We start from the raw sequence: 23,929 nt of genomic DNA, 5'->3' as shown, positions 1-23,929 counted from the left end.
TTTCCCAAAAGTACTAAATATTGAGCTTATCCCACAATTTTATTTTCTATCAATTCATATTATACCAAGTTTATACTCAGTATAATTTATAACAAACATCTGATCTATGGAAAAACAAAAAGGAGGTAAAATATGAGTAAGTTTTCTTAGAGTCTTTCAGTAAACAAAAGATCCTTGTTTTAAGGGTTTTATTCTGTTAATACAATCATTTCTTAACTTACCATTTAACTAAAATAAACATTTTAGTTACATGATAAAAGTTATATTTACAAAAGAAATACTAGAAGATATTAATAAAAAACATACAAAAAATTATCGATAATCTCATCACCCATATACAATAATTTAAAGAATCCAGCATAACAGAGATCAAGATGGCAAACTAAAGGGAGGCTGCATTCCTTGTCACTTCCTGACTTGGGATTCAAGCAGAGGAAATACCGTTTCTCTGCAAGGCGGCCATCACTGCCCACTGATTCCCTGTTCTTTACCCCCGATTCGTCCACCACAATCGCCAGTCATCTGCCAGTATATCACCCACCTTTTGAGTCCTGATCACTTGCTGACCACTGCCAATCATCTGCCATCTGCCTGCCTATCACCCACCTTTCACCTACCCATTGCCCGCCACCCAACATCAACCTGCCAATTGCCTGCAGACCACCAGTGGATCACCTGCTGCCCACTGCTGCCTGAATGTCCATTGTCAACAGTACCCACAGGTTTGGTTACAGGTGGCGGCTGCCATCTTGGGACACTGGCAAGGGCCTGCAGGTTTGCTGCCACCACTGCCACCATCTCAGGGCATGGCCACCTCAATCTGGGGACACCAGTCAGGCCCTGGAGATATACTGGGATACCTGCAGGTCTGGTTGCACCTGAGTTCTTCCTGCTGGGTGTGCTAGTGGCAGCGATCTGGCTGCCTCTTTGCAGGATTGCTCCTTTGTGTGAGCACATCCCTAGTGGAATCTCTGCAAGTTGAAAGGGCACTGATATCTTGGGACCACAGCAAGGCAGAGCCTGGGGAAGCTGAAGCCCAGGTCCATCAGATTGCAGCTGGGTTTGCCTGCGCCAGTCTTAGTCTGGCAAGCCTATGGAAAGCTGAAGACTAGGGGCAGTTCCTTAGGGGGAGCACAGGTTGGAGAAACTGGAGAAAACTGGGCTCTCTCCAGCTCAGTGAGTCCTGAAGTGCACAGGAATGGAAGGGGCCAGCTACTATGGGTGGGAAGACTAGAAGATCGTGTGAGGGCATCTTGTTATTGGCTCGCCCACCCAACTGGTCCAGCATACCACAGCTAACATCAAACTTCAGATAACCCCACCTACTGGGGGAGAAGGGAAGCTGAGAAATTTTCTAAAATCCAACAGAAGCAATCATTCAATTTTCCATTGAGGCTTTCCTTTTATTTTTCCCCCTCTCTCACATTTCTCCCATCTATAAATCCAAATATGTTTAATGCATCAATTTATTGAGGAATGGGGTGTCTGAATAGTTTTATTGTGTATTCTTATATTTTACTTTCTTTCTTTCTTTTTTTTTTTAAATCTGTGTATATTTGCTCTCTCACCTACCTGTTTCCCTGGATTCTCTTTCTCATGTCTCTCATACTAACAGCAAATCTCTATTAACTACTCCCTCACTCTTACTATAAATTTTTGCTTCTAACTTCTCTCCTTCTCCCTCATAAACATCACATCTTACACTACTTCTGTTCCCTCATTGTCCATCATTTGAAATGGTAAACCCTTTTAGCAAACTAACCGTTTATATTGTAGACAATAATTGAACGCATCATTTACTGCAATGGAACTGTAGATTCCTTAAAAGAAGCTATTTGGTTTAAGGTTGTATATTGTTTAGACTGGGTGCTGTTAATATTGGTCTCCCTCTTAAGGGTGAAGTACTGGAAGCCTTCAGTGACATTGTAAGACTACAGGGTAGAAACTGTACTGCTTCAAATTCATACTGCTAGATGGGAAGATACACAAATAACATGAAAAAACAAGGGAACAAAATGCCTCAAACAAACCAAGATGTCCCAACAAGAGAATTCATAGACAACACAGTAGAAGAAATGACAGAAGGAGTTTAGAAAACACACAGATTGATCTTTGAAATAAAGAATGGTATTGGAGAGAAAATACAGGAGTGAAAGATCACTTCAATAAAGAGGCAGAGTAAAAAAAGGAATCAAGCAGAAACCCTCAAAATGAAGGAAACAATAAACCAAATTAAAATTCAATGGAAAGTATCACTAACAGACTAGACCACTTAGAAGACAGAACTTCAGACAACGAAGAAAAAATATATACTCTTGAAAATAAAGTCAACCACACAAAAAAGATGGAAAGAAACCATGAACAGAACTACCAAGAAACATGGGATATGAAAAGAACAAATTTAAAATTTATCAGAATAGACGAGGGTGTGGAGATACAAACCAAAGGAATGCATAATCTTTTCAAGGACATAGTATCAGAAAACTTCCCAAATCTAAAGAATGAAATGGAAAATCAACTACAAGAGGCTTACTGGATCCCAAATGTACCAAAAACTACAGCAGACCCACACATCAAGGCACACTATAATGAGAAATGAGAATGACCAATATAAAGAATAAGGATAGGATTTTAAAGGGTGCAAGAGAAAAAAAAAATCAAATTACATACAGGGAAAACCAATTAGGATTGTAGCTGATTTCTCAACCTAGACCCTCAATGCCAGGAGGTCCTAGAATAATATATATCAAGCTCTGAAAGAAAATGGATGCAAACTGAGAATTTTATATCCAGAAAAATTAAGCTTCAGATTTGAAGATGAAATAAAAACCTTTCATGATAAACAAAAGTTAACAGAATTTAAAACTAGAAAGCCTACACTACAGAACATTCTCAGCAAAATATTCCAGGAGGAGAAAATTAAAAAATAATTAAAAAAAAAAAATGAAAACCAGCAAAGGGAGAGACTACACTAAAGAAAAAGTCAATCAAAGGAGAAAATAAGTCAAGTTAAAAACAAAAACAAACCAAAATGATCAGGAATACAAATCATATCTCAATAATAACCCTGAATGTTAATGCCCTAAACTCATTAATCAAAAGACACAGACTGGCAGATTGGATTTTAAAAAATGACCCAACAATATGCTGTCCTCAAGAGACTCATCTCCTAGGAAAAGCCAACAACAGACTGAAGGTGAAAGGATGGGAAGAAACATATCACTCACATAGACTGCATAAACAAGCAGGGGTTTACATTCTCATATCAGACAAAGAGGCTATCAAACCAAAGTTAGTAAAGGAGAGATAAAGAAGGACATTTCATATTGCTTAAGGGAATCATACATCATTAAGACGTAACAACTGTAAATAACAATTATGATATTAATGGAGTATCTATGAACTTCAAACAAACCCTGCTCTATTTCAAGAATCAAACAGACCACAACACAATAATATTGGGTGACTTTGACATATCAGCACTGGGTAGATCTTCCAAACAAAGACTGAACAAATTAGAGAACTAAATAATGCAATCAATGATTTAAATGTTAAGGACATATATAGAATATTTCATCCATCAAACAAATACACTTTTCTTCTCAGCAGCACATGAATTCTTCTCTAAAATAGACCATACATTATGCCACAAAGTAACTCTCAGCAAATACAAAAAAATAAAAATACTACCCTATGTTCTATCAGATCATAACAGAATGAAACTAGAAATCAACAATAAAAAATGGAAGCTATTCCAACACCTGGAGAATAAATAGAATGCTATTAAATGATGAACAGATAGCAAAAGGAATCAGGGAGGAAATTTAAAAATACCTAGAGGTAAATGAGAATGCTGATACAACATATTAAAATCTCTGAAACACTGTGAAGGCAGGGCTAAGAGGAAAGTTCACTGCATTGAGCCCATACATTAAAAGAATTAAAAAAAAAAAAAATGACCTAATGTTACATTTGAAAGCCCTAGAAAAAGATCAAATAACACCAAAAGTGGTAGAAGACAGGAAATAATTAAAATCAGAGCTGAAATCAATGAAATTGAAACAAATGAAACAACTGAAAAACAGACAAAACAAAAAGCTGGTTCTCTGAAAAAAAATAAATAAAATTGAAAAACCCTTGGCCACACTAATGAAGAGAAGGAGAGAGAAAACTGGAATTACCAAAATTCATGATGAAAAAGAAAATATCATGACAGACACTACTGAAATAAAATTAGAAGCTACTGTGAAAATCTATACTCCAACAAAACAGAAACTTTCCAAGACATCGACAAATTTCCAGAGACACATGCTCCACCCAAACTGAATCAGGAGGACATACACAAATGAAACAGATCTATCTTAAGCAATGAAACAAAAGAAGCCATCAAAAGTCTACAAACCAAGAAAAGCCTGAAACCAGGCAGATTCTCAGCCAAGTTCTACAAAACCTTCCAAGAAGAACTAATACAAATAGTCCTCAAAGTATTGCATGAAACAGAAAAGGAGGGAACACTTCCAAACTCATTCTATGAAGCTAGTATCACCCTGATACCAAAACCAAACAAAGACATATCAACGAAAGAAAACTTCAGACCAACATCCCTGATGAACATAGATGCAAAAATTCTTAACAAAATTCTGGCAAATCACATTCAAAAACATTTAAAAGAGAGTGCACCATGAACAAATGGGGTTCATCTCAGGGATGCAAGGTTGGTTCAACATCTGGAAATCAATAAATGTAATTTATTACATCAATGGACTTAAAAAATCATATGATTATTTCAATAGATGCAGAAAATGCATCTGATAAAATACAGCATGCTTCGTGCTCAAAACACTAGGAAAAAAACAGGGATAGTAGGAACATACCTCAGCATTGTAAAGGCTATCTATGCTAAGCCCAAAGACAACATCATTCTAAATGGAGAAAAACTAAAAGCATTCCTCTAAAAACTGTAACAAGACAAAGATGTCTGCTTTCACCACTTCCATTCAACATCATCCTTGAAACTCTAGTCAGAGCAATCAGGAAGATGAAAGGAATTAAAAAGATATGAATAGGAAAGGAAGAACTCAAACTATCACTATCTGCCAGTGACATGATTCTATATTTAGAGGATTCAAAAAACTACACCATAAAACTTCTAGAACTAATAAATTAATTCAGCAAAGTAGCGGGATATAAAATCAACACTCATAAATCTAATGCATTTATTCATAAGTGCTGAATATCTTGAAAGAGAAATTAGGAAAACTAACCCATTCACAATAGCCTTAAAAAATAATAATAAAATACTTGGGACTCAATCTAACAAAAGAGGTGAAAGAATTCTACAATGAGAACTACAGAACACTGAAGAAAGAAATTGAAGAAAACCTCAGAAGATGGAATGATTTCCCATGTTCTTGGATAGGCAGAATTAATATTGTCAAAATGGCCATACTACCAAAAGCACTATATAGATTCAGTACAATTCCAATTAAAATCCCAGTGAGGTACCTCATAGAAATAGAGAAAGCAATTATGAAATTCATTTGGAAAAATAAAAGACCCAGAACAGCCAAAGCAATCCTTAGCAGGAAGAGTGAAGCAGAAGGTATCACAATACCAGACCTTAAACTATACTCTGGCGCCTTAATAACAAAAATGGCATGGTACTGGCACCAACATAGACAGGTAAACCAATGGTATAGAATAGAAGACACAGAGACAAACACACGTAAATACAGTTATCTTATACTAGACAAAGGTGACAAAAACATACAATGGAGAAAAGATAGCCTCTTCAACAAATGGTGCTGGCAAAACTGGAAATCCATATGCAGCAACATGAAATTAAAACCCTATCTCTCACCCTACACAAAACTCAACTCAAAATGGATCAAGGATCTAGGAATTAGACCAGAGACCCTGCACCACATAGAAGAAAAAGTAGGCTTAAATCTTCATCCTGTTAACTTAGAAACAGACTTCCTTAACAAGGCTCCCAAAACACAAGAAATAAAGACAAGAATCAATAAATGGGATAGATTCAAACTAAAAAGCTTTTTCTCAGCAAAGGAAACAATAAGTGAAGAGAGAGCCTATAGAGTGGGAGAAAATCTCTATTACACGCACTAGGGCAGGTCACTAATCTCCAGAAAAAATAAAGAACTCAAAAAACATGACAACAAAAGTACAAATAACCCAATCAATGAATGAGTCAAGGAAATGAGTAGACACTTTACAGAAAATATACAATTGATCAACAAATATATCAAAAAAATGTTCAATATCTCTAGTAATTAGAGAAATGTAAATCAATACTACCCTAAGATTTCATCTCACTCCAATCAGAATAGCTATTATCAAGAATACAAGCACAAGAGGTGTTGGAGAGGATGTGGGGAAAAAGGTACACTCATACATTGCTGGTGGGATTGCAAATTGGTACAGCCACTCTAGAAAGCAGTGTGGAGATTCCTCAGAAAACCTGGAATGGACCTACCATTTGACCCAGCTATCCCACTCCTTGGTTTATATCCAAAGGACTTAAAATCAGTATACTACAGTGACACAGCTACATCAATGTTTATAGCAGTTCAATTCACAATGACTAGATTGTGGAACCAACCTAGATGTCCTTCAATAGACGAATGGCTAAAAAAACTGTGGTATGTAACACAATGGAATACTACTCAGGCATAAAGAAGAATAAATTTATGGCATTTGCAGGTAAATGGATGAAGAGAGATAAGCCAATCCCAAAAAACTAAAGGCCAAATGTTTTCTCTGATAAGTGGATGCTGATACATAACAGTGGGGAGGAACACTGTGTAGAGAAAATGAGGAGGGGGGGAATGAAAGATGATGGAATGAGAGAAACATCATTACCCCATGTACATGTATGAAACCAGTAAGGAAAGCAGTATGAAGATTCCTCAGAACACTTGGAATGGACCCACCATTTGACCCAGCTATCCCACTCCTTGGTTTATACTCAAAAGACTTAAAATCAGCATATCACAGTGACACTGCCACATCAATGTTTATAGCAGCTCAATTCACAATAGCTAAACTATGGAACCCACCTAGATGCCCTTTAACAGATGAATGAATAAAGAAAATGTGGTGTACATATATACAATGGAATATTATTCAGCCTTAAAGAAGAACAAAATTATGGCATTTGCAGGTAAATGGATGGAGCTAGAGAATATCATGCTAAGTGAAATAAGCCAAACCCAAAAAACCGAGGCTGAATGTTTTCTCTGATAAACAGATGCTGATCCATAATGGGGGTGGTGGGGGTGGACGAAGGGACTTTGGATTGTGCAGAGGGGAGTGCAGGGAGCGGTGGGAGTGTGGGGATATGAAGGACAGTGGAATGAGATGGACATTATTACTCTACATACATGTATAATTACACAGTGTGACTCTGCACCATGTTCAGCCAGAGAAAGAAGTTGTACTCCATTAATGTCAAAATGCATTCTACTGTCACACATAACCAATCAGAACAAATTTTAAAAATTAGTAAAAAATTTGCAAAAAAGAATCCAGCATAATACCTAACTAGTTTTCTCCCACATTCATGAAAGTGAGATGGATAGTGTTTTCTCTGTTCCCTCTACTCACTAAAGTGAAAATGATTCTCCATGTCATTTCACTTTTCTACAAAACAGTACTGACTGAATATACCATAATTTATCTCAACAAGCTCCTTCTACTGGGGATTTGGATTATCGCCAGTCTTTGAATATTGGAGACAATGCTGCAGCACGTATACTTTCTTACAACTAACTGTTGACAGTAAATCCTTAGAGTTGTCAGGTTAAAGGGAAAGTACATTTTCTTAAAAGCAAATCCTTTGTCATTCCTTTCTCCACCAACACCAAAATAGAGAAATAAATTCCAGATATATTATGACAGGACTCCATATAATAAAGTTTGGAAAATGGAATATATAGAAATGTAGTTTTATTATTTAGAATCAAAGAAGGACTTCTTAAACATGAAAGCAAGAATTCAAATAAAAAGATCAATTAATGTAATTACATAAAATATTAAAATTTCAGTACAAAAATAACACTAATGAAAGTTTAACATAAATTATAACAGTGAAAATCTTCATATATGTGATAGAGAAATAAAATCTTTACTTAATGAAGGGCTCTACTAAAACCAATACCAAACCAAAAGAAAATGAACAAAGAACTGAATCACAGAATATAAATTTATAATAAACATATGAAACATTTACTACTATTACTAATTACTGATGTCAAAATTAAAAATTTTTTATGTATTAGATTATTAATAATTAAGTTAATATTATCAAGTTTTAGTGATACACTCTTGATGGTAGTACAAACTGACAGGAATTTTTTTGGTGGGCAGTCTGTCATTATTTCAAAAGTTTAACATGCATTTCCTTTTATACAGTAACAATTTCAATAATCATAAGCTACACACAAAGATGGTTTTACAACACTGTTCACTATGGTAATATTATAAAGCTGTTAAAAATGAAGTAAACTTACTTATACATACTGAAAGAAATACCTATAATACATTACAGACATGTTAAAGAACCACAGATGGAATAATTATACTTTTTTCAAAAAAAGCCTATGAGTAAGTAAATGCTCATATTTATATATAATCATGAAAATGCAGTGAAATAACTTACAAATTATTAATACCATTTCTGTGGAAGACAAAAAAAGTAAAAGGGAAAGAGAGTAGTGTAAGCTGTGAAATTAAGGAGAATTTCTTTATTATTCTCTGTAAACATTATTTGAATTCTTCATAGAAATAATATTGTGGCCTATTATTTGAATAATTAAAGTGAAAATAATGCTACTCTTATGATCTTCATGTTCAAGTTAATGTTTCTCGAAGAATTATGAATGAATTAACTGTTCTGAAAACAGCATATTCTCAAATTTACTTAGAATAGAACCCAAATTTAATAAAGAATTATACAGTAATATGTCAACTAAAATATGTTTACATGCAAAAATGTAATTACTGACAAGGAAATATAGCAGAGATCAGGGTTTTATGCATATACTTCTGAAGTTTTGTAACAAAATATACTTTTAATACTCTTTCATTTCAGCAAAATGAATAAAGAATATGGATAAAACTGTACCCAGAATCTGTTTCAATATTAGTTCCTGAATATTAGCCTTGAGTTTAATCTTACCTGCAAAATCTTTCACATTCACATTTGCCCCTAAACTTATTAATTCTTTGACTTGTTTCACATCTCCTCGAATAGCTGCCATGTGTAAAGGAGTTTCACCACGTTCATTCCTTTTATTAACTTTATCTTTTTGTCGAGATGAAGAACTGGGAGTTTTCTTTTGGGCTGGTGTTGTTTGTGATGGATGATTTGGTGTGGAATCTGTAAGAAAATAAAGTTCACAAAAGTCCTAGGCTAAATATTGTACGTACTTACTAAAAGGTTCTTAATGATAATGTATTTATTTCAGAATTTTCTTACTCTAAAACCACAAAAATTGACTTGGATGATACATTAATAACTTTATACAAATATATAGAGTGAAATGTTCTTTAGGATTATCAAAGATAACAATTAGAAACATTTTATTCTGTCAACTCATAAAATTGGTTTAAAATAATAAAGTATCAAGTATATACCTTAAAAGTATTTGCTTAATGAAAAATGCAATATTATTTGAATAATTAAAGTAAAAATAATGAACTGCAACAACACTACTTTTCCTGTGCACATTATACTATTAGTCTAACACCTAGATAAAATTAAATTGAAGACCAGAGTTCATACCTCTGGCTCAAAAGCCCTGGAGTTTTGTTCTGATGTTAAGTGCAAATTAAGTCAGAGATGATCTTAGTACGAAAATAAAGCCAAAGATCTGAAGTAAGGGTGACTGGAAAAAGTCCCATAGATAATATGCTTTGCTTTGATTTCCCAACATTTTAGTTCTTTGTAGTTTTTATATCAAAATCAGGAAAGTTAAACTAGATGATGCCTAAAGCTCCCCTCTCTTTTTAGAACTATGGAGTAGGGGTTATGGGGTGCTCTTTTCTTAAAGATATAACAAAATTAATTCTGAAATTTTGTAACTATTTAAAAGAAGTAATGCGCTACGAAAAAACAATCTTGGAAAATAATTTTCCATCATCAGTCTTGCAAACTGACATGATTACAGAGTTCTAAACCGATATCAATTACCCTTTGGATTTAAAGTATATTATCTCAGTAACAGTTTCCTACTTACTTCTAGAATGTATACTCCATAAGAGTAATAACTTCATCTCTCTTACTCATCACTGTTACCTCTCAACTATTTAGAAGACTTCTTGCTATATAGTATAACTCAAGAAAAATTTGCTAAATGAATAAATTTTATTACTCTTTATGGTCAAATTATTAAGACAGTTATCTTGATTTTCTTAAAAACTAAAGGACCTACTTAATGGATAATCAACCTTAAACTCCAAGTACACCTGTTTGGTAAACAGAGGTTAATGTCAGGCTTTCTACTCAGTTATACACATTTCAATAATGAAAACTGACAAGGAATTATCCTTAAGTGAAAAGAGCCAACAGCACAATGTTACAGTTTCATTGTATACATACTGGAAAAAATTTTTAAAAAACAAAAGATACAGGTCTGTATGTTTATGCCTAAAAAATTCCCTGGAAATATAGATAAGAAACTCTTTAAGAATGGTGCCTCTCAAAGGGAGGTCACTGGAGATGAAAGAGGACTTCTACTTTTTGCCTTAATGTATTAATTCTTTAATATTCTAAGAATAAAATTCATGGTGTAAAAAAGTCATTTTTATAAAATTCTTTGTAATTCATAACTCCTACTCTTATTTTTACAGAAAAATTTAAAATTGTAGCACTATCAAATAATTTGGTCACAGTTCTACCCAAGTTAGGGGCAGAAAAGGTGAGAAAAACCAAAGATACACTATTTTAAAAAGCACAAGGACCAAAGACGTTTTTAGGACTGAAAGATACTATATAATCTCATATTTTGATGGAATTAGGATACTTTGAAACATTAAGAATTTAACCACAGTTTCTGCAGTTTTTTTTTCCCCCAAGAGTCAGTACAGGAAAGGTTCACTGGAAAAACTTCTTCAATGCATTTCAACACTCATATAAAGATGCCTTAAATTCAGAGCCATAAGATATTTTTTTTTCTCCAGACACACAAAAGTCATTTACTTTCCTATATCAGTCTGAGAGAAGCAATGTACTAATAAAATCACCCATTTATCATCAGGGTAGCAATGAACTGGAAGAATGGAAAACATTTTTATAGAAACTGGGATAAATCTTCAGTAAGGTAAAAGCACAGTCTTGCCATGAACTACTCAAGTTGTTAACCTATTTCTAAATACTCATTTTATTTAACAATTACTTACTTAATGCACAGTAAGGGCAAAAATCCCTGCTCTTAAATAGTTTCTAATCTAGGGGAGGATTCAGATCATAACTTTTCACACAAACAATCAGAAAATTACGAATTATTATTACTAATTCTGATTAAATTCAAGACAGGATAAAAATTAAAAGTAGTTAAAAGTAACTTAACACAAAGCTAGATTGCAATATACATTAACTCAATGATGTTAGGTATCACCTGGACTGTTGTCTCTTGCTGTCATCTGCATAAGAAGTGCCATCTGCTTTCGTTCAGAGAGTGGATAACCAAAAAGAATGCTAACTGGTGTGGATTTCTTATTTCCAGCTTCTTTTTTTGTTTTCTTCTTTTCTGGACCTTCTTTCTCTGAAATTATTAAATACGTGAAAATTTGAACAAAAAAAGTACTCCGAAGTAAAACATAAGACAACTTTTTTGATAGGTGCTATAAATGTATATGAGAAACATGTATAATATATGAACTGGTAGCAGCCAGAGAAAGGAGCACTAGCCTTTAATTATATAAGCAATTTCCTACCTAAAAGCTTTGGAAAAAATTTATATTCTTATTTTATTGCTTTCAGGTACTTGAAGATTTATTATAAGATTTGTATTTTAGTGCTTAGTTCTATTAAAATTTAACAACTTCAAAAACACTTCAAACATTCCTTAGTACAGTCATCCCTTAGTATCTGCAAATGATTGATTCCAGGATCTCCATGTGGATACTAAAATCTAATGCTCAGGTCCTTGACATAAATGGTGTAGTATTTACATATGATCTGTGCAAATCCTCCCATATGCTTTAAATTACCTCCAGATAACTTATAACACCTAAAATAATGTTAAGTACTATGTAATTATACTGTATTGTTTAGGGAATAATGATGAGGAAAAAGCCCATAAACATACTTTAGTATGTTTAGTTGACTCTGCAGATAGAGGGCTAACTTGCATAACATCTTTGAAATTTTTCACTATCATTTTATTCTTACTACTGCTAAACCTACATACCAATGCTTCTTCAAACTACTTTCCTAATTCTAGCAATGACTTGTACAATCTGCCAAGAATTAAGTATTTAAGACAAGTCTTATTACTCAGCAGTTATTGGAAAAAAGCACTAAATCAATTTATTCCAGTCACAAGGCAGTGGAGCACGGGATGATATTAATCAAAGCTAAAAATGTGCAAATTAAGGACTCTGTGTGTCTGTGGGTTAGTTAAAAAAAACTCCTACAAAGATTCAAAAATAGAAATTCTAAGGCCTCATTCAAAGAGATTCCGTCTATCACAAGGTCTGCACTCAGATTTAGATTTTGGAAATCCTTTGGCAATGCAACTAGCATTTTCCACTGAGTGCCAAGGGAATTCAGACTGAACTAGATTCCATAGTAAGAGAAGAAATGTCTTTTCTTTAGGAATCCTCTGGAAGTTAATGCAGATGACTTATGCAAGTAAATACAGAGACAATAGTCAGAACTACTGTCTTGGCATCTATTCTTGGAAAGCCATATGCAAATACTTGGTATTTTGGGGGTTTGGAGGTACTTGTAAAGTGAAGCTAAAAAGTAAGTAAAATACATTTTAAAATAGGTAAAAATGAGTGGGAAAAGGGAAGACTACTTTAGTAGTTAATATACTGGCTTTTTTTCCCCCACCTCACCTCCCCAGCAGAAAAATGCAGCCAGCAGGTAGAATATTTTGAGGTAAGAATTTATTACTCTAATAAGTTCAAGAAACTAAAATCTGGCATTAGCAGCCATGAGAAATTAAAGGAGCATGACTGTTCAAGCATGTCACTTCAGTTAATTAGGACAAATTGGCATCATAATGGCCTAGAAAAATTAGGTTATAATATTTAACCTCTGCTGCCCAAAAGTCATGGGAAATTCTATAACTTCTAATATTACCATTTTATTAAATATTTGATTTTACATAAAACCAAAAATTTCAAGACTTATTAAAATTGATGTTTATTAATATTTCTAATATAATCTTTCATTTCATATTTATATCATTATCAGTAATAATCCAATTTATTATAATTCAATCTCAACGCAATATTTAACCCATTACTAAAATTATTATAAAACCCAGAATAGGTCTTTGAAACAGGCTACTGTTTTTCCTGCAATGTATACTCTTTCTCATCTTTTTTGTCATAATTTTCTGTACATTTTGGTTCCCTAGTATTTAGGAAACAACTACAATTGTTATTTTAATGATTTTCCATCTAAATAAGGATTTTTAAATATAATAGATATATTTCTCTACTAAAATTAAAGGATTTAATATTGTGATATTTCTACAGAAAGCAGAAAAGATATTTCAAAGAAAAGAAGTAAAATCTAATCATAGGTAGAAACAAAAATTCTTAGTATTGGTCCCTAAAATATTTTCTAAAATTTGGGGGGGGGGGGGGGGGGAATTTGCCTTTTTTTTCTTTAACTTATAAAACAACTAACCTTTTTGTTCTTTCTGCATTTTAAAATTTTAAAAAAGACACTAAAGTGATATATAGCTGGTGTACAAAAAAAAAATACTTATAAGCTCATTACTGGAATTTCATTCTGCCGAATAATCAAATATAAAATCATTATACTGTGGAAAAGAATAAACAAGTTGGAATACTCCAAACATTTATGCAAAAATTCAAATTAGATATACATGAACTTTAAATGAGAGCCCAGGGTCTGACTTCAAGTTTTCCATAAAACAGGAAAAGGTGTGTAAGTAAATAGTAGCTGGCATAAGATAGATGAGTGTGACATCATTATAATATTCTTCAAAAATTTTAAGTGTTAAGACTACTTATGGTGGTGATTTTTTTTTCAAATTTAAAGCAGTCAGTAAGACTTTGTAACAATTCGATATCTATTCTATGACCTATTCATTTCCTCTGACGTGTCATAAGTCAAAAATGATTCCACAGTCTCCAATTTTCAGTTATCTAAAAAATTTATTTTTCTTTATAACAGACTAGAACTTCAAAATTTAAACTCAGGTATTCATATAAACATGCTCATTTAGCATAGTCTACAGAGCCCTAAATTCTACTCAGTTAACCTGCAGATTTTAAGGAAAATTTTGACAGACTTATTTAGACTACTCAAAACAAAAACTAAATGAACTTTACATCAGTACAACTTCTTTCTTTCAAGACCCAGAGGAGCTTCAGAAAAAGAGAGATATCCCAGTTCTATAATTTGGAAAATTAATGCTTTCTTTTCAGGTCTTGTCAAAATAAACAGAAGTAACATTGTTACTTCCCAATTAAGAGTAAAGTACATTATGAAGATATAAAACTGTTTTTCTTGGGGAACTAGGGTCATAAGCCTGTATCAGTCTAAAAAATAAAAGAACATTGCCCTACAAAACAGTCGCTGTATAAAAAAATCAAACCGTGAAGCTACAATTCAAATACAGATGAACATACTTCTATCAATCATGTTTGCAGTGTTCATATTTCAATTCTGATAAACAAAATGTGCCATTATAAGAACATAATCCTAAAGTACTAATCCTAAAGTACTGTGAATTTGTAACAGCTAAATGTCTACACTATGACTTATTTCCAGCAATGATACTCAGATCATGAATGGCTTCATCATATTTAGCTCTTTGTATACCTTGGTGGTTAGTTACCTTTCTTAAAGGCAGACCTGATTCCACAGTTACTGATTATAAATATAACCCCCACACAAGTTTGGTAATCAAAAACGACCCACTTAATACTAGCTCAATTAACAACTATCAGAATAATTTAAGGATAATTGTTTAGTTTTGCCATTATCTCCACCCAACTCCCACAAATTCATAAAATAAAAAAAGCACATAATAAATGTAAGTTTCATCTCAGTTTTATAGACAAATTTTATACGCTAAAAACTGGACACATAAATACCCAGGGGCTTAACAATATTTACATTTTAAAAAGTTAATAAGTACATCAGTCCATTTAAAAACAAAAAACACTTAACTCGTTTTCACATACTAAAGAATACATTTAACTCTTTATTTTAAAGGGGGTATTTATATATTCTTTGGCCTTCTTTTATATACAGCAATTATGAATCAGTAACATATAATGACTGATGACACAGCCAAATAGAGAGGTTCCAACACAATTAATGGTAACAGCATTTTTCCAGGTAACCTTGTATTTTAATGTACTTAAATTCAACCTGGGCAGCAAAGTCAATGATGATTTTAAATAGTTCAATGGAAAAAAATTTTAAATGTGCTTTTAAATAAATACCATCTGACTAAAGGCTAAGATGACACTATGTATTAAAATCAGGGCACTTGGTGTACCTTGTGATGGGAATACAACAAACAGACTAAAGACCTTGGGTATCTTCACATAGGGGTCTTTGTACTGCCCAGCACCATGAGAAGGGGGTTGACTTTCATATTGTTTTCCAAATGAATGGTATCCTCACACTGTGCTGTACAAAACTTAAGTGGAGGTATACTGTTGTTTTTACAATGTTCATACACAGCATGTGTTAGATATAATATACTAGTCATCTCACAGGAACGAGATATCTGTAAGTTCATTTGAAAATAAGTTATTTATAGTACAATACTTAATTGTGAATGTGACAGAAATCACTGGCTGAACAGGAGCACCTGATAATCTAATTACCTGAATATGTCCTGTAAGAAGATATAAGTCTCTCCCCCCAATTTTCACTTGTATGTCCTGGGTCTGAATCTACAGAATGAGAAGAGACAGGAGAAAAGAAAAAGGCACACGAAGGGAAATACAGAATTCAACAAACCAACATTATTTAAAAGACCACCAGTTAGTTAGGCAATGATCTATCATTGTTTTCCCAAACTATTATTTTTAAGGTAAAGCCAAAAGTACATTCAAAACACAGGTGTGGCCACCACCTAAGATTTCAGTTTCTTCAAATGGAACTTTTAAAATTAAGAAATTCAACCATGTAATTTTAATAATAGACACTGATGAAGTTGCTTATTAAAACATAAATCTTTTGATGTTGTTATCTTTTTTTTTTTTTTTGCACTCTCTGAATAATGGTAAGAGGCAGTACTCCTACATCACTGATTTTCTGTTCAGAATTTGTCTTTGATGACCATGAATCATGCTTTTTTACTCTGAGTGCCAAAACTACTCTGAAGACAAAAGAACTCTTTGGACTCAGTATCATCCAAGACCAAAGACCTTTCTACATATTACATATATTTCAATGGAATGAAGTACTATAGAGATCACTACTGAAGAATCTTAGGGAAAAAAGCAGATGAAATCAAAATAAAATTTGTTAGTTAAGAATATGGAATTCTGCTTAACAATTCATGACAGAGAAACAAGAATATGAAGAACTGACTTTGGTGATTTGGACAGAGCAGATATTTTAACTTTCAAAGAAATATGGCATCTCAACTCAAAATATTATCATTCTGAGCAATTATATCCTCAATTTATGGACATACATTTTTCTTTCCAGGGTCATTCTTATAGACAGCATTCATGATTTCATTTAGGTGTAAGTAACTAAGTGTGGAAAAACACAAACTTAGAGAACAAGTAACCTCTAAATACAGTATTTGAAAACTTTAAAGATAATCCTAAAAGCTTAGTGATGAGAAGATGCACTCATTCAAAAGGAGAATCATTTAGTAACATTCAGATCAATTCTAAAGAAAGCAGGTAAATGGGCCAAATTATAAGACCTTCAAGGAACCTTGTATTTCAAAATTGAATGCACTAATTTAGCAAGTTCAAGTAATAGTATTTTACATTTCATATTAGGGCAAGCAAGAGACTGAATATTGCTTCCATATATTGCAAAGCAAAGGTGGCAATCAATTAAGTTATATAAATCAGATTAAATGGCTTTGAAAGTAGATTATATTAAACACATTAAAGCACAGAAGATAAAATGAACTTTCAATTATATTCATTAATATAAGGAAGCAGTTTAACAGTTCATCCAACTCTTCCTTTGGAAGTAACCAATTCACCCTGATCCATATACCCTCCTTTAGCTTTAATATGAATAAGTATGTTTATATTTGGAGCACTCAAATATGTATTCTACAAAGATTTACTTCAGGAGCTGGAAAATAAAAGCTTCCATGTCCTGTCCCTTTACTGTAACTTCAGTCCATGCTAAACTGAGATGAGGCTGTATGAGACTATTGCTATTTATTAAACTAATGTAAAATACTGTTAAGCAGAGCTAGTCTCTCACCCTAATAAGTTCTTTATAGGAGGTCAATACTTGTATTTGAAAAACAGTCTTCTTTAAAGTTAATATACTCTGCTTTAGGAGTATAGGAGCATAGGAGAAACATACCAAGTATGATTTTGAAAATCTGTACTGTATGTTTGAACTTTTTATAATAAAACATTAGGAAGGGGGCAAGAGTCAATCTGTAGTGGAACACTGACTTTATCTAATTAAGTGTTCCTGTCTGCCAATTTGTTTGACTCACATTCATTAAGGTAAATCCTTTAATGGCATCTAAAGCCTCAGGAGAACAGAACTTCTAAAACTGGCTGTTTGGGAGAGGAACTTAAGCTTATGAAATATCAACATGCTCTACAACTGCCATCACAAGACTTTGGAAAAAGATGATTCTGAGTCTGAATTTCCTCCTATCATATTATCTAAAAATGCCAAAAGAAAACACTATAGTAAACAAATAATGCTTAGTAAAAGGAGACTATTATTAAAGAAAAAAGTGAAGGATATTGTATCTTTCTAGTTAAACATACAAATTAAAATGATGAAATATTGCTGCTTTACTTTTAGAGGACATTAAACCTATCAAACCTAAAGAAAAACATGTCTCCCAATACTCAAAGAACACAGAGTCAAAGAATATTCATATACTGCTAGAGGCTTTTAAAACTAGAACTTTTAAAACTAGGTATGATTACTTTGGAGAAACATGAAGAATCACAGAAATGCTCCACCCTTTTAATAAAGAAATAGTTCAGAGGATGATAAAAACACAATCTACAAAGATTATCTTGATGGCATCATTCGTAACAAAATTATTGCAAATTTAGTTTGAAGCCCAAGAGGAGACCTTTATGTAACCCCCAGAAAGCAGCTGAATACTTTCACACTAAGGGATTATTAATACATAATGTGAAGGAATTATGGTTTTCCCCTGGATGCAGAGTACAGGGAAAGAAGTATGATTTTATGACAAGAATAAGTATGTACAAAGATATGTACAAGAATAAAGTTCATTAGATGGAAACTTTATTGTTAAAGTTAGCAATTATTGATTAGAGTTTATATACAGTGGCAGATATTGTAATCTGCCTACTCAATATTCATTCTCCTCTTCTTCCCAGAATACCCCAATTATGATCAGCATGACAATATGCCTAGTTAAAAGTATTTGACTTTTCAGATTCCCTTGTAACTAGAGAGGTCTAACCAATGAAATGGACAGATGTTTCTACAGAGGTTGTTTCAACAATAAAAAGGCCAAGTATCACCGGGAAAAAGACATCTTTGTTCTGGGTATTTCACCTTCTACTTTCTGTCAGGAAAAAGCAGCAATCCTGTGACTACAAGTCAAAATGCTTAAGGGCAGGAGAGCAGAGAGATGAATCCAGTCTCAGTTGGCATTACTGAGCTGCTATAATGACTCTGGACTGCCTGTTTAATTAACATATCACAGAGTGAATTTATGCTTTGTCACTTAAAGGTCACAATTTTTTCAGGTTGACATTATAAGCAGGTGAGGAAACTGGGACTTATAAAGAAGTAAAATTATCTGGCCAGGGTTCATAGGAGGTTGAACAGGCAATGAACACTGGTCAGATTCTAAAATCTTCAAAATTAAACATTACAGCTATAAAAACTTATTCTACGTCAAGAATTTGGAGTAGGCAGTTTGAAAGTAAATTTCAGACGAGATTGGGAGCGTTCAGGGTGGTATGGTCATAGACTGAAAGTAAATTTCAAAAGCTAAAAATAAGCAATAAAGCAAGTTGATATGGGAAGTATATCTTCTATATCAGTAGTAGTTGCTTTTAGGTTTTCATATGTTCAAAGGGTCTTCAGTGTATATACTGGTTTCTTAGTATTCCATACAACAAAATTTGTGCGAATTTTCTAAAAGAATAAGACAATGTGTATAGAGAGTGGAACGATATAAACAGATATGTTGGTGATTTTTCAAAATAAAGTAATTCCGTATAAAGAGTACTATCATGGAGCTACAAGGACCCATTGGCAAGACTTCAAATTGTGCTATAATTCTTTCCAACATTTTATCTGTCTAGCCAACCACATACTTTTCTAGGAAGACTTATCTTTTCAAAAAGTTAATACTAAATAATTAAAATTTCCAAGTTTAAAACACACTAGGTTATTGTAAAATAAGACCAAGAAACCTGTTCAGTTGACAGCATTACTGCTGATTTGGGGACCACTGGCCTTCACTGGGATAATGAGGCAAATGTCTTTTCAAAAGATAACTTTATTTTTTAAAAGTAAGATGTGTTTATTATTATAAAGATTCAACCTCTACAAGAGTACAAAGAAGAGCCGAGCGCAGTGGCACACGCCTGTAAACCCAGCAACTCAGGAGGCTAAGACGATCCCAAGTTCAAAGACAGCCTCAGCAATGGTGAGGCACTAAGCAACTCAAAAAGAACCTGTCTCTAATAAAATACAAAAAAGGGCTGAGGATGTAGCTCAATGGTTGAGTTCCCTTGAGTTCAATCCCCAGTTGTGGAAGGGAGGGGGGGTGGAGGGAAGGTGCAAAAGAGTACAAAGAAGAAATTAACAAACATCCCAAGCCCTGAAAATAAAGTATAAACATCTGGTGAACATCATTCCAAGCATCCTTCTAAGTATATACAAAGACACAGGGACTAACAGAGAAGACACAGGAAGAAATAAAATTTATGTAAGAAAAGGCAAATAACACACACGCACATATACATACGTACATATTTTTAAGATTAATTTTATGTTACTCCAACATAAAAGAAACAGTAAATTGCTTTTTTTCTGTTAGAGACAGTGCATACTAAAATACAGATAAATACACATATAACCTTGCTATAAGACAAAATGAGCTGAGTACTATTAATACTTCCCATTATTCCTGATTTCCTGGTCTTTTATGCTTTCAAGTCAGGGTTTAAAACCTGTATATTTTGTTCTGGGCCCAAAATACACCCACCAACTTTAGGCTTAGTTCCTACAGTGAAAATTATTTTTATATTTCAATTCTTTATCTTTTCTTATGTGTGTTCATATGCTGTACACATACATACATGCATATAAAACATACCAATGGTTCTACTGCTATTTCATAATCTAGTTTTTCACTTCCAATAACACAAAAGGCTTCCCTATCATGCATTTACAATGTTATTTTTAAGTGTGAAAAACTATTTCCTCACTGGATTTACCATAATTTAACTAATCCTTTATTATATGATATGATTTTCCTAGTTTTGTGGGAGGATTTTCTATTATTACAGAAAAGCTAAGATAATAAACATTCTTGAAGATACATTTTGCTCTCATCAATAATTACTTAAGAAATCAGTGGGTAGTAATTTTGTCAATTATTATAAATTATTTCTCTGATTACCACTGATAATTTTTTTCAGTCTTTGCAAACTTTAATTCTGTTGTTCAGAATTACCTGATGCAAATTTATTTGTCCTTTTTTCCATTTCCATTTTGTTTACATTTAAGAGATCATTAAACATTACATATATTAAAAGTTGTCATATATGGCATATATCTTTGTCATTATTGTTTCAGATGACAATTCAAAATATAGACCACTCTAATTAAGAAAAAAAAAAAAAAAACAAAAAGATCAAGCCAAGTGGGGTGGCACATGCCTGTAATTCCAGCTGCATGGGGAGTTATGGCAGGAGGATTTCAAGTCCAAAGTAAGTCTCACCAACTTAATAAGACCCCCATATCGAAACAAAAAAAGGCCGGGGATTGTAGATCAGTGGTAGAGACACTCTGGGTCCAATAGTTTAATTGCCAGTACCACCAAATAAATAAAAATCAATGTTAAGTATAAGTCTGATATATTATTTTTCATATGGAAGATGTCACTTAGTAGTATTCTGGATTATTTCTCACATTTTTAATTAAAAAAAAAGCTGGATTGCAAATAATACATTTTCATTTGCACCTAGGGAGATTCTTCATGTTTTGGTTGTGTGTGCCAAGATTTATAAATTCAGCCTAACCGACACACATTTTTAAATCCATCAAAACTTGGATGAGTTCATGTAACTTTTCTAAAAGAAAAGTAGGAGTTATAAAATGTCCTTCTTTTCTTTTTGTGGTACCAGGAATTAAACCCAGGAGCACTAAACCACTGAGCCACATCCTCAGCCCATTTTTCCTTTTATTTTAAGACAGGGTCTCTCTAAGTTCCTCAGGATGACTTTTGAACTTCTGATTCTCCTGTCTCAGCCTCCCAAGCCACTGGGATTACAAGCATGCCCTACACACCCAGCTGTTATGAAATGTTCTTAAAGAGAGTTGTAACATGCCACTAAATGGAAATGGCGGGGAAAAATTATCAGGGAAACCAGTATGTAATTTGATTAAAATCTGAATCAGATTATGTTTATTCAGTAAAGTTACTTTACTTCCTAAGTAACATTTTCTCATGTTTTTCCAAGTAACATTTTCTCCTTAATTTTACTCTAAATAAAAGAGAAATAATCTACCTGCTTTAATAACAAAGATTCTCATGGGAAATTTATTTTTTATTTTTCTTAAAAAAGATAACAGTATTTTAATTTATCAAAATCCCTTCTTCAAACTAATATTAGAAAATATCACTGTCCAAAAAAGGGACTTTCAAAAAGAAAATATGAGAAGGTTAAATCTTAAATAGGCATCTGAAGACACACACAGTTATACATCAGTTAAAGAGGGGGAGATGCTCTGAGGAATGAGCCATTAAGAGAGTTCATATTGTTGTGCAAACTGCATACAGTTCCATATACAAAGCAAAATGGCCACATCAATAGGTGATACAATCTTATGGTATCATCATTACACATGCAGACTGCTGGCGACTAAAATATTATCACATTTCACTGCATAATCATCACCACTGCATTGAGGTTTATTCACAAGTATTCCCAGCTTCTATTCTCGAACAAAAGATAAAAGATAGTTTAGTAATACATGATTTGTAAGTAATACCGGCACAAATTTTCTTTAAAAAAAAAAAAAAAAAAAAGTCTTCACACAATGCTCATACCCCATCTCTCTCTCTCTCTCTCTCTCTCTTTTTTTTTAAAGGCATAAAATCCACAGCTATTAATGCTGTGAAATACAGTATCTGGTAAAAGACTTCTTGGCTACCTGACTAGTGACAGCTTCAGAATATCACTTAAGTAGAGTTGTGGTTCAATAAAAAAGTTTCTGAATCTCTAGAAGAAACCAGTGTAACTTAAAATGAAGAAAACACGTCATTTCTTAATTGCCACAAGAAAGAATAGAATTTGAGATTTAAAAATTTCATGATTGAGAACAAATTCTAATTCAAAATAAAAAAAGGTGAAATACACAAAAGATCTATTTACTAAGTGTATACACTAAAAATTGAGTATTTACTAAAGCTATTATCACAGAATGTATCAAAATCTTTATTTTCATCGTTTAGTCTAGATTCAAGATCATTCTGGTATTGAAGAGTACTAGAAAGATATTAATAGGATATAATCTCTGTACATAAGCTCAAAAATGGAACAATAACTTTCTAAAGGTGAAGCAAAAACATTTTTAAGAATTTTATTAATATTTCACACAAGGAATAGAACACCTGTGACAAATATATTGAAGTTTAAATTAGTTTCAAAGAATGAATCTTTTTTTGTTTAGTTCAGAGCTAACAAACAACCTAGTAATTTATTAGATAGTAGTAAGAAGGTTCTCACCTATTTTTTTTTTTTTTTTTTTTTTTGCATTACTGGGGATCAAACTCAGGGCCTTGTGCTTGTGAGGCAAAGCACGCTACCAGCTGAGCTATCTCCCCAGCCCAGGTTCTCACCTATTATGAATAATTTGTATTGACTAATCTCGAACACCAACTTCTGAAACATATGAATTTTGAGAAATTAAAGTTCTATGAATAGCAATTAAGCAGTGAGCCTCTTTTCTGTGTAAGGGGTACATATTTCCAATTCATTTCTGAATTTAAAAATGCCTGAAGTCTTTGGTGTGTTCAGTCCATCCAAAAAAAACAACTTTTTTTCAAATCTAGTATATCCTAGTGGATGTTTATTAACTGAGCAAAATTTCATCACTGTTAAGAGAGTAAAGAATAAACTGTTTCTTCTCTCTAGTGGGAAATCACATTTGTGTGACAGATGAATTTCTGCCCCCAAAATGATAAATCTAAAATACAAAATTTCTCTATAAATATATTTCTCTATAAATCTAAAACACAAATATTTCTCTATAAATCAAGAGGAGTGATACATGTGAAAAGAAAAATCACAGTAA

General features: G+C 33.0%; 1 protein-coding gene across 7 annotated transcripts in view; it reads right to left on the bottom strand.

Annotated features, from left to right (window-relative positions):
- ANKRD12 (ankyrin repeat domain 12) overlaps nucleotides 1-23,929 on the bottom strand; it is a 143,810-nt gene that overhangs the window by 51,699 nt on the left and 68,182 nt on the right. For 5 of the 7 annotated variants that reach the window (XM_079108432.1, XM_079108438.1, XM_079108436.1 and 2 more), the window contains exons 4-6: nucleotides 16,069-16,137; nucleotides 11,637-11,783; nucleotides 9,197-9,397 (exon numbers count right to left, since the gene is read on the bottom strand). In XM_079108432.1, the coding sequence (XP_078964558.1) occupies nucleotides 9,197-9,397; nucleotides 11,637-11,783; nucleotides 16,069-16,137 (417 nt within the window). The remainder of the gene's footprint in view (nucleotides 1-9,196; nucleotides 9,398-11,636; nucleotides 11,784-16,068; nucleotides 16,138-23,929) is intronic. The other 2 variants (XM_079108435.1, XM_079108437.1) reach the window with 1 other exon arrangement.

Source organism: Sciurus vulgaris, assembly GCF_902686455.1.
Source record: "Sciurus vulgaris genome assembly, chromosome: 13".
Taxonomy (NCBI): Eukaryota; Metazoa; Chordata; class Mammalia; order Rodentia; family Sciuridae; genus Sciurus; species Sciurus vulgaris.
This window is presented reverse-complemented; position numbering and strand designations above follow the sequence as displayed.